Here is a 13,105-nt window from a genome sequence, read left to right as displayed (position 1 = left end):
TCCCCACCACAGTTGGCTTTCTTCTCAAACCTGACTGGATCTGTGGTGTGGTTCTTTTCTTAATCTTATGATTACCAGACGTCCCACCTCTGAAAAGAGCCAGAGTGAGGGAGGGTATGGGAAAATCCTCTGTCCCTGTATGCCATGTGTGCGTCACGCTCCGAACGAACAGCGGAGACATGTGATCCCATGCCCAGTGTTTGATCTTCCTTTTCTGTGTCTGGTTTCTACAGGCTCCCAGGGGGAAAGATTACAGCATATCTGGCAACTCTGACAATGTAGTGATGAGATACATGGGTTGAAATACAGCACACATTTGTCCATGCGTGTAGGTTCGTGCCTAGCTGTTGGATAGGGGTGCGATAGCCTTTGTCGTTCGCTCAGGTGCGATGGTTGCGTAACAACCGTGAGCGTAAGTAGGAAAGTTGATCAGGGAACTGCTGATATTATCTGATCACATAGAGATTCAAGTGACCGTGTTGGTGGCTCTGCTATAGGCGTTGCATAAACAACACTGAGGAACGATGTGGTAGGATCAAATCCCAAGGGAAGTGCGTGTCGTATGAACTCCCATGATTAACGACACAGAGCCGGAGTGGCGTTTACTTATTCATAGGTTAGCTCCTGATTTCCCAGCATCACCCTGCTGTTTAGAAGTCTGTGTCTTCCCCAGAAGAGCGGGTCATTAGGGAATTTCTTTCCATCTCGTTTCGAAACCCGAGTCCGTGCGAAGTTTTTAAAGTGCATGGTTACTCGGTTGTTTTAAATATAATTTAGACAGGTGAGTAATAGTTTAGCTCTCTTCCAAAGCCTAGTATGCAATTAACTTCACGACTGATTAGCAATGCACAGGCGACTTGACTTTTATTCCATTAGCATGTTGCTAAGATAACAACTCAGTACTGTAGTAAACCTAATTAGTGCACAGTTAATAGCTTTTAATATGCTATATTATATGTTATTCATCTGATTAATATGCTATATTATATGAAATCTAAATTGAAAATGTTTTACTTTTAGGATTTGAATGAAATCCAATATATTTATAACTGAAGTTTCTCCTAATTCACTGAGCGTGCCATTCTTCCTTAGATTTTAGCCAAATTATTCTATTTTAAAAGGGAGATTAGGGTTACTAAATTTTGCAATTCATTCAAACATTCATACAGATATAAAATGTTGGTTTTGCAAATTTAATATCTGTATTGATGGAAATGTATAGGTTGGCTCTTTGGTACTAAATGAGGAGTGCGGGTCTTTGGACTTTGACTATTTCACACTCTTTAACTATGCAAATATTTCCCAACCGAGAGGAATGGTCTGGATCTTCCTTCGTCTCACACACACACAAACACACACACACACACACACACACACGCCTGCCTTTTGTCCTGCACACAATCAATGTGCTGACCTTTATTACTTTTGAAGAGGTGTTAAGATGCCACTTCAAGTTTCTTTCAAGAATTCTCCTCTTTCTGCATATTCATTCATATATATATATATATATATATATATATATATATATATATATATATATATATATATATATATATATATATATATATATATAAATGCAGTTTAAACCCTTTTAAGAGTATTTAATGTTTTCATTCATTCCAGTTTAGTTCATGTATACTTGGTGTAATTATTTAGTGCAGTTATGCTTGAAATTGTTTGAATATGTTTGCATATCTTTAACTGACCCCAGGTGCAGTTGCTGGCTTTGTCAAAGGTAGTTAATGGCTTCTTCTCAAATGTACAGTACAAAGTCCACCAAAACCACTATTCAAGCTCACTCCTATTGTGACCACATGAATACTAAATGAGGTTTAGTTGCCTAAGTGTAATTTAAGCATGAATATTGATAATTAGTGCCATCACAATTACATCTATAGGGTACAAAAGTCTGAGACCATTAGTGAAAACTTTCTTTGCATGCTTTTATATATTTATATATATATATATAAAAAATCGGGAAATATTCGATTACTTGAAGTTTACATGAATTTCTTAGAATTTACTTTGTTGACAGCATACAAAATCATAATTATAAAGTCATATTTTCCGGCTTTTAAATATTTCAGAACACTAAAAATGACACATTTTCCCCCCATTTTTAAATGACACAAATAACATTTACACCTTCAGGGCTTTGCCACTTCATTCCAACCCGTTCATGTCCAAGTCACACTTGGGCAGTGTTATGCTGTCCAGGGTCAAGAGGCCAGCAAGGTTCTTTAATGAACCAAGGAATTATAGATATTCTGTAAACCCATCATGAGCAAAGGTGCTTAAATTGGGTCTTTACTAGCCTTTCCATTTCCCCCCCCCCCCCCCCCCCCCCCCACATCCTTTTAAGCAACAGCAGCTGTCTAGTACAATATAGAGTTTGTGCCCAAATAGGTCATCTCAAACCCAGTCTTTTTTTCCCCATGTAACACAAAAGGAGACATTTTTCACTGCAGGTTTTCCATGCAGTGATCATAACGGACAAAAAAGCACCGTAAAAGTTATTTATACAACCCGTGCACTACATTTGAATTATTTTTAAGTGTTAGAATAGCGGAATATTATTTCATATATTAAATCTTACACACAAGAACCAATGGCATTTAGTGTCATTGATGTCAAAATCTGTTGCATTTTAATCCATCAAGACTCTGTGAGATCAGTATTTCTGGCCATTCTACACCTCCATTGTCCTCCAGGCTGCTCTGTCTCAGTGGCTCTCGCTGGGCCTTCTGCACCTCACAGAACCGACAAACGCTAAATCCAGCATGGCTAAACTCTTCAGAATAATCTTCTTAAACACAATTGTGGCGGACCCCAGTGAGTGTGCAGTGGAAAGCAGCTGGTCCATACGGACACACATACTCCATACTCCCATCGGCAACTGGTGCGAATGATAGACTGGAGAGCTTGAAAGAGACATATTGGGATAAAGCATTTTTAATCTGAAAGCATGCTTAGCACACCGTTTAACCACCACTGGGCTTGTGTTTTGTGGACATAGTGATGTGGAAACAGATCGTCCCTATTCATAGCTCCAGCTGGTGAATGTGTGATTCTCTTAGGATGGAAAACACTTTAAAAGCAAGGAGTTCTTATGAAAAGAAGAGGAGCTTGTTATCTTTGCCACAGAAATATTTTTAAATGTATCGGTTAGAGCCAAAAATTGGATTTTTAGTGCATTTTCTGGTTAGTTGATTCAAATCAGCTAATGCAACATAATTCTTGAACATCAAAATTTAAGTTAATTTTGTGCAATCAGTTTAAATTTGTAAAAAAATTAAAATTAAAATTGCTCCAGATTTTCTGAAAATCTCAAGCGTTATTTTTTGTCTGTGTGCTGTTTAGTACTATTCTAATACTTTTAGAAAAAAAAAAAAGATTGTTTTTTTTACACTTCTGGTTGTATGCCAGAAATTTTGTTTTGTGTATTTATTAAAAAAAATTTATTATATATAATATAACTACATGTGTGTTTTTATTTATATTTATATATATATATAAATATAAATATATAAATATATATATATATATATATATATATATATATATATATATATATATATATATATAAATTAATAATAATATTTAAAATAATTATTATATTATATTACATTATATTGGTAATACTTTCTACCAATGTCTTTGTCATAGGCCGTGCACATAGTCAAATGTGCTGTGGTCATGCATATTCATTTTCTGAATATGCACATCTAGTAGGTATAACTGAATGAATTTCAGTTCATACAAGACTAGAACAAACCCATTCGATTTTAATTGTCATTGAAAAGGTTTCATTTAATGGGAATATTTTCATAATTTTTTGAGTGATTTTAAGTGCAAGATACTGTTCAGTGAACGGCACAGCAGGGCAAAGTGATATTTTGAGCACTCCTGAGAGACTAGAGCGAGACAATAAAGGACGAGAGTGCTCTTGTTGCCTGAGGTGGCTTTAGCTAAGAACAGCTCGTGCTTTTAGCACTCAGTTTTCTAGAGCACAAGCTGCAGGGCCTACAAGAACAGTTGTTACAATGAGCTGTTTTTTTAGCAACATACACATGAGATGTGCTTCATTTCCCTTATAGTTTTAAATCTATATTGGATCTAATTTCAGTTATGCAATTTATTGAGGCATGCAATTTTTTAAACCTTATTTTATAGTCTAACAGGTTGCAGATTCAAATTCACAAGTGAACCATGACCTGGGCAAGGACGAAAACACTGTGATCATGCTATTATTGTTCAGAAAGTCATTTTGACCCACACCTTGACTAACTACTTTTTTGTGTTTGTAAACAAAGGAATGCATCTACACGACGTCCATCGCTGAACGAGAGAAACTTCATCACGTGCCCAATGACAACAAGTCAAGTGCGAGAATCGCAGCTAATTTGAGACCACGTGGGACTCGTTGTGGAACAAGGTGTGCTCACTTCATAACTGCTCAACGAAACACTGCCATTTGACAATTAAATCAGGCCTGGTCGGACTCCTCCTTTAACTTCTCTGAAGATGCTGCTAATGTGCACCACGAACTTTAAATCAGTGAATGTTAATGTATGAATTTAGCATTCTCACTACCCAGTTTTTTTTTTTTTTTTTTGACTATTCCATCAATAAATGTGTGATGTCCAGATTTTAATGTAGCTTTTATAGCCATTTAATAAAATATTAATTCATAATAAACTTCTTGGCTCACAGTTCCTTTCCTAACTGGACTTCTTAAATAGCATCTGTACCGGATCATTCTTTCAGTACATTTTCATGCCCATCCGTAATAAGTTTGTATTTAATGACGTAATTGTCCAGAAGATGACATTATTTCCAGTGGGAAAGCAACTGCACAAAAATCTGTACAAATAAATTGATATATTAAATCGTATCCTGTTACATAAAATTACGGAAATTGGATATCAACATTTGAAAAGAAAGATCAATTTCAAATTGACACCCTAATTTAAAGAACTGAGCAATGGAAAACTTGCAAGCGCTTTATTTCCATCCTGTTAAGAATCGTTTTAATTTTCTTGCCATTGTTTTAAAAAATCCATATGCTTAATCAGTTTGTGTCTGAGCTTAAACACGGTACATTTTTGAAAGTGTGTCCATTTAAAGAAATTCTTCAAATTATCGCACAAGAATTATCTTCATTGTAAGAGTTCAAAAGCTATTGATGATCCTACTTCAGAGCATCTAAGATGTTTGTTTTCTGAGTATTACATTTTGAGAGAGTCTGTGAGATAATATTCCAGTCAAATCAAGGTAGCGGTTTTAATATTGTGAATTTAATATTGTGTACATGTCAATGTAATTATAAGCCATGCTTGTTAGAGACTAAGGGCCAGAAGACGTCTGGATTGTACTTCATTGTAAATAATGGTGCAAATACCAGTACATTGACTAGCGCAAACCTTAGTAAATCACCTTGAGCGAATCATTTAAATTCTCTCCTCCCATAAACTTTGCGTGTGAAAGGGAAACTCCAACAAATGCATATGCAATAAGATCAGCCGCAAAAATAACCCTGTTCACGCCTTTTCAGAGCAAATTTTTCACTGCGTGTCTTTAGTAAATCCTGACAGTAGTTTTTTAATGCCAAAAGAGGGTTTGCGCTTAATGCCCTAATCTGGCCCTAAATGAACAGTGTGCCTCTCTACTGTAGGTTCACAGCCTTCTCTGGTAAGAGGTTGGTACTTGCTTGTTAGAGTACAGTGACAAGATACAAAAGCATAGACAACAACTTTTTTAAGAGAGCATGTGAGCTTTTTGCGTGGGTGTGTCATAAAGTGTCTGGGCCCTGTAATTATCTGAGGTGTAGGTTTCAAACGAACAGCGCCACACGCGAACGAGACATGCACTGATGTCATGTGACAGTGGAGGAGCCGGTTTCTGAAATGTTGTTTTATCACCTCCTCTGTTTGTGCCGCTTCATACCCCTCGAAGGCCTTTTTCTGTTTGCTAGTGAGCATATAGATTCAGTCCTGAAACGCTCCACATTCACACACGTTTTGACATCAATGGCAAGGTAAATTTGTAGTTAAGTCAACATAAAGAGTAACGTGGGAAGGGCTTTATTCACACACTGAAAAGCTGATTGATTATCCTGAGATAGTCTTATCATTAGTCTTGTTAGATTTTGTCACACAGACCTCGCACTTTCACCGGCTGACTTCACCTCAAATGAAGTTGGAGGCTTGGAGAACAGCCAGTATTTCAGTTCTTTACCAATTCAAAGCGTCTTTATTGGCCTAAATTAACTTTAAACTGAACATTAGTCACTGACTACTATTGAAAAGGTTTTTGGGCGCCGTTTACTACAACGTACACAAATTAAAACTAATCACGAAGCAGCAGACCAGAATGTTTTTGGTGCTTTTCATGTAAAGCTCATAATTGGGGTGCTGTGGGTGGTTGACAGGGTGTTTTGAGTGTTGTTGGTGTATTGTTATGCGGTTAACCCTGTTCTGGATGGTTTCTAGGTTGTTTTAAGTGGCTACTTGGTGGTTGCTACAGTGTTTTGGATGGTTACTAGGGTGTTGCTAGGGTATTCTGGGTGGATGGATGCTAGGGTGTTTTAAGCGATTGCTATTAGTTCTAAGTGGCTGCTAGGTGGTTTCATATGTTTCCCATTAATGCTACAGTGTTTTGGATGGTTACTAGGGTGTTGCTAGGGTATTCTGGGTGGATGGATGCTAGGGTGTTTTAAGTGATTGCTATAGGTTCTAAGTGGCTGCTAGGTGGTTTCATATGTTTCCCATTAATGCTACAGTGTTTTGGATGGTTACTAGGGTGTTGCTAGGGTATTCTGGGTGGATGGATGCTAGGGTGTTTTAAGCGATTGCTATAGGTTCTAAGTGGCTGCTAGGTGGTTTCATATGTTTCCCATTAATGCTACAGTGTTTTGGATGGTTACTAGGGTGTTGCTAGGGTATTCTGGGTAGATGGATGCTAGGGTGTTTTAAGCGATTGCTATAGGTTCTAAGTGGCGGCTAGGTGGTTTCATATGTTTCCCATTAATGCTACAGTGTTTTGGATGGTTACTAGGGTGTTGCTAGGGTATTCTGGGTGGATGGATGCTAGGGTGTTTTAAGTGATTGCTATAGGTTCTAAGTGGCTGCTAGGTGGTTTCATATGTTTCCCATTAATGCTACAGTGTTTTGGATGGTTACTAGGGTGTTGCTAGGGTATTCTGGGTGGATGGATGCTAGGGTGTTTTAAGCGATTGCTATAGGTTCTAAGTGGCTGCTAGGTGGTTTCATATGTTTCCCATTAATGCTACAGTGTTTTGGATGGTTACTAGGGTGTTGCTAGGGTATTCTGGGTAGATGGATGCTAGGGTGTTTTAAGCGATTGCTATAGGTTCTAAGTGGCTGCTAGGTGGTTTCATATGTTTCCCATTAATTTTCATCATACGGATTTCAGAAAATTTGTCAGTAAAGACTTTAAGCTTTTAACTTGTTCAAACAGCTCTGAGATGAGTCACAACATTAATTTGAAGCAGTTCACTTGGGAATTAACTATAATTCCATGAAGCATTGCGAATGACTCAATAAGTATTTAATAAAAAAAATGATGGTACTATAAAACTTGATGTATTGTCATTGGTCATAAGAATAAAAATGTATCTATTATATTTATTCATGCACTGCCATTCAAAAGTTTAGGTTCAGTAGGATTTTTAAAATTATGATAAAAGTCTTGAAATACATCATCTGAACAATGTTTTGAGGTGTGGTAACCATAGTATAAGTGAAATAGTTGCACTTTTCAGTTGCACTGTACAAAAATATCTTCTTTTAAGAATGTCGAATGCATTTACTACTAGTTGAAGTTCTTCTATTGTACATTGCATGTCCATAAGGGCCTTTTGCTTTCTTTTCTCTGAGCGTGTCACAACCCCTGCGAGACACCGCATACCTGTGTCAACCCGCTCCCACCCATCTCCACATAATCTATTAGCGTAGTGACCTATTAAGTCGAGGAATGCTTTGAATGAACCTTCATGACCTTGTAATGGCTGAAAGCCGCTAGTTCAGGATCAAAGCCGGCAGGTTTTTGCTCCTCTGAAACCCGAATGCACACAGAGGTCAGCTTTGTTTGTATTTGAGAAACATCCCCGTCCGTTTGAACTTCCTCCTCTCTCTAATGCCGCTTGTTAATGTGATGCACCATTTATATTTCATCACCAATAACCCATTAAAGATATTGTTTGTGATGACAAAGCGTGGGAAGACGAAAGTGCGTTTTGATCCCAGGAGGGATCTTGCATCTTGCAGTCACCTTGTTTTGTTTAAATGAAAACGAAAGCCACCAAGAAAAGAGTCAAACATTTACAATGAATTTAACTCTGACTCATTCCAATATGATCCAGTTTCCCGAAGTTTCCAGATCATTTGGCTTTTTGTCAATGTTTTGCCTGGAGGCCGTACAGAAGTGAAGTTGAATATATCAGCCTGTTTAAAGCAGATACCTTTAGGCCAACATGCTGTGTTGTGTTTGTTGTGGCGTTTATTTGGTGGAAGGTCAGATTTCATGTAGCTGTTCGGGTCGGGACAGATGAGAGGTGGTCTGCCCTAAAGGGATGTCTTGGTCCGGGGGCTTCGTTCGGGATGTAATTTGTCTCCTTGCTGTTCTCGGAAGTGGCTCTGACAGCATATGTTAGAAACACGTTAACATCTGCCCAGACTGTGTTTAAAAGCTAAGGGGGCTTAATTATTGATCGCTTCCGTCCCTGAAGAAAAGGGTCTAGGGTGTCTCTATGAAGGCTTTGACAGTAATGTTTAATTGAGTCTTACTGTCCTCTGTTTACACCACAGTGTCATTTCCAGCACATCTCTAATGATGTACCATTCTTTGATGGAAATGATGATTCATCTCTTTATGATGCTTAATTATATTTTCAGATTGATAGCATTCTCTGATGGAAAGGATGATTTCAGAAATGACATTTAAAAAAAAAATTGGAACAAAATAGCCGACTACTTTGTCTTGCTAAGGCTAGTTTCACAACTATGAATCCTGAAAACACACAATTAAATAATATTTTTGCACAAGTTAATCTTAAATGGAAATTACACATTTATATAAGTCAAATATTTAATTTATAAAAAATATAATACAATTATTTTCACAATATTATAAATACACTTTTTTTTCTTTTTTTTATTGAAATTATATATTTCACTCTGTTTATATGATCACAGTTTTACATGTAATAATGCATGTATTTATGATGCTTAATCATATTTTACAATTTAACACCATTCTGTGATGGAAATTATGATTTTGTAAATGACATTAAAAAAAAATATTAAAAAATAGCCTAGCTTTTTTTTTTTTTTTTTGGCATAATTTTGGCAAAATTACATCTTGATTGGAAATGACACAATTAAGTACTTTGTTTACAAGTGATATTTAATTTTGGGTTTCTTTTTCTTATGAAATTTCATCTCAAGCATTTAAATTACAAAAATTCCAATAATTTTTTTTATCATTTAAATGTTTATTTATATATTTTAGAATTATAATTCAAATATAATTTATATTTATTTATTTAAATAATTTAACAATCCATATTGAAATTATTTGTTTCCCATAATAATGAATTATGTTTATTAAATTAATTATTTGTTGATATCAACAATATTATACTATTAAATGTAATAAATCAGGTATTTATGATGTATAATCATATTTTTAGTTTAAAACTGGGTTTGGGACAAGAGTAAAATAATATAATCTACATAAAAGGCATCTGAAAAGTTAAAAAGTCCAGTCATAGTGACATTAGAACAACAACAATTTTTTTTTTTTTTTTTTTTTATCTATTGACAGTTTTCCCCTTTAAATAACCTCATGAGTATGCAGGTTCTTTGGAAAGAAAACATCCAACAACCAGGTGTAACCAGAGACTGAAAGAGAAATTCTGGTTTTCTCTTTCAAAATAACCTGCACACACACTCGCACTTTGTTTCTCTTCCTCTCATTTCGTCAGTGCATTTGGGAAACATTTTGCAGGAAAGGGCGAAAAGCCATCTGCTTCCTGAGATTCATATTATGGGATGCATGAGCGTTAAAATTAGCATCCGGCACATTTGAACAAATTCATTTTGACTCGTTTTTGCAAAGCGCGCCTTCAGTCTGAAAAAAAAAAAAAAAAATCGGGTTTCGTTTCTCCAGACAGATTGCTTTAGATAACTTACAATGTCACCAAACTGGATTTATCATGCAAATCTGGTAAATATATATATTTTTTTTTTCATAGCTATATCCAAATTCTTTGTTCATGTGAACCACATTTAGATGTAATGCAGGTGATTACTTGAATATAATGAACACATCATCTGTCATCATGTACTTATTTGCTTCTCCTCAGGGTTAGATGAAGGATGTCCCGCCTAATGCACAAGCAATTAGTTAATCCTTCAAACCATTTATCCACATTTGGGATTTTTGATCGGACTTTTCGATGCATGTTGTGTGAATTTAGCTCTGTTTTTTTAATACAACACTATTAAGCATGCTTACATCGTTGTTGTCCACCAAGTTGTATACAGGGTAACATTAGCCGCTCTGATTTGAGATTACAATCGTTGACAGGTAAAGTGGAAACAAATTAGTTTTTTTTTTCTTCCAGAGCAGGTGTCCCAACTTGTTCTGCTGAAAACCTGTTAAATGCCCCTTGAGTTTTCCTCCACCCTATGTGTTTTCAATTTGTCACACCGGTGCTCTGGGAAAACAGAGGAAGTGTGCAGGACTGTGCTGTTAATGCTACTACACTGTCTAATATACGAGATCTCGAGAAACGCCAAAGCATGTTTACATACTTGCGTCTCACATTCTTGCATTCCACTTGTGTGCTGTTTTCTATGTGAACATGCACTAGATGGACGTATTTAACCGTTGCGCTCAAGATTTTTGTCTTTTGAGTAGGGGTGTAACGATATTCGAACCGAACCGAAAAACCGCGATACACCACCCACGATACGAATCGCGATACTCTCATGGCGTACCGAACACGCCCACCCCGCCCCCTGCTGTCCCGGCTCATTGGACCTCATGTCTTATGTGTACACAACGAATACAGCGTTGCCTAACCACCATTAACCACATTTAATCGCAATAAGCTCAGTGTTTTGTTACATTCGATAATAAGCAAGGTGTAATCTTTCAAATTCTGTCTATTTGATCACGAAATTCAAACATTAAATGTCGTTTTGGCGCTCTTTGATGTGGCGTGACAGATCACCGTACTAGCTCCTCATTTAAAGCGGCAGCGCGGAGCGCGAGTAAACGCGATTCTCTTCCTCAGTTACAGAATAAACATGAATGGACACCTGAAGGTATGTTGAAAAATACAGTATACTTACTGAAAGGCATCATAACTCGTGTAATCGCTCAGTCAGTGTTTCAACAGCGGAAATATGTCAATAGTTTTTCACATAGCTTTATTTACCTCAGGCAAGTCATTCAGTGTCCACAGCTTGTTGGTTTGCTAAGGAAATGAACTCTTTCACTAAATAAATGCACTATATTAGCCTATATATTATATTTTACTTAACCTGTTAATGACATCTTGATTATTTAATGTATGTTTAAAATATCTGTCATGAAAATGACAGCAACTGTGTAAATGATTATACAATATTTCAATAATAAATTAGAGTAAAAATGTTAATGTAAAAACTGCCTTATGTGCAGTTTACATGTTTTCATACAATTTGTTACTTGAGTGTTGATTATTATTATATCTAAAAATAAATAGCAACTGAATTTAGGCTAAAAGTCTATGCTCTGTTGTTAAGCTTTAATGTTATAGTAATGTAAAGTATGGCCTCCTATATAGTTTACAGCTTTAGCAGATCATTTTTTTATCCTTGAGAAACATTTACTTGTAATTGAATTAATTTAAAGACAAGGACACAATTTGTTAATTAAAGCACTGTTTAACAAAAAAAAGCAATTTTAGCTTTCTAAACCCCCCACTCCACCTAAATGAACCGAACCGAACCGAACCGAACCGAGACGTCAAAACCGTGGGACGTACCGAACCGTCAGTTTTGTGTATCGTTACACCCCTACTTTTGAGGCATCTTTCAACACTGCGTTCTATTTTATTTTGAATTCCGCTGCCTCGTGTCTTATTTTTTCATTCCACTGCACTGCTTTTCCCTTGTTTTTCTATGTAGACAGACGCGTTTGACCTTTGCATGCATCTTTTGCAGCATCTAGAAATGCGCCACTCAAGTCTATAGATCAACTATTAAAAAACACATCTCTAGACCAATTGTGTTTTATTCATTTCACTTCCCTGCATGTGAATGGCCCTTAAACCGCAAAGTTTGCCATTTCGATGCGCTGCGACACAGAATGTGAGGTTAACGACGATATTATCAATTAATATTGTTTATTAATATGGCTATTATTCAAAACGTGCTTTTTTTATTTCATTTGAACCTGTCATTAGATGGGCATCTTTGATGTTGCCCAAGGCAAAGTCTCGAGCCTCGTATTTGTTGAACCGTCAAAGATGTTGTCTAATAACGCATGTTTACACAGAAGAACGATTAAAACGCAGAGCAGTTGAACTCAAAAACACGTTCTGAGGAACATTGCATCTCAGCCGGAACCTGTTTCCTCATCGACAGGGTTTGTCTTTGGCTGTCACTGGGGTCAAGGAAATGAGCCCTATGTGTTTACCTTTTGTAAATGAGTAATCCTTATTACAAACTCACATTCCTTTACTGTAAATCAGATAAATTCACACGCTATTTTGGACGACCTCTTGATTCCACAAATCCCTCCCCTAGCATATCTTCCCAGCTTCAAAATACAGTTAAAACATCGTTTATATATATTTACAACAGCATACATGTGAGTGAAAATACCGATACAACGTAAAGTGATGCTAAAAAGCCCACGCCACATGGCAGAAGGGTGGAAAAGAACTAATCTCTGTGAGTGATAGCCAGGACAGATTCTCTGGCGGCTTTAATATTTTCACCATTCTGTCTGTGTGCGTTTGGAATTTAACTAAACTTCGCTATTGGCCGATCTTAATCTTCTCTTAAGGCATTGCCCTAGGAAACTATTA

At 36.5% G+C, this 13,105-nt stretch overlaps 1 protein-coding gene across 1 annotated transcript in view; it reads left to right on the top strand.

Annotated features, from left to right (window-relative positions):
• Window positions 1–4,693, top strand: part of LOC311283410 (USP6 N-terminal-like protein) — a 41,566-nt gene extending 36,873 nt beyond the window's left edge. Inside the window, exon 15 of the mRNA XM_084397775.1 lies at window positions 4,314–4,693. Within this exon, the coding sequence (XP_084253901.1) occupies window positions 4,314–4,407 (94 nt within the window). The 3' untranslated portion in view covers window positions 4,408–4,693. The remainder of the gene's footprint in view (window positions 1–4,313) is intronic.
• Window positions 4,694–13,105: the final 8,412 nt, after the last annotated feature.

Source organism: Rutilus rutilus (genome assembly GCF_951802725.1).
Source record: "Rutilus rutilus genome assembly, chromosome: 23".
Taxonomy (NCBI): Eukaryota; Metazoa; Chordata; class Actinopteri; order Cypriniformes; family Leuciscidae; genus Rutilus; species Rutilus rutilus.
Note: the sequence above shows the minus strand (reverse complement) of the source record. Positions and strands in the feature narration are given on the sequence as shown.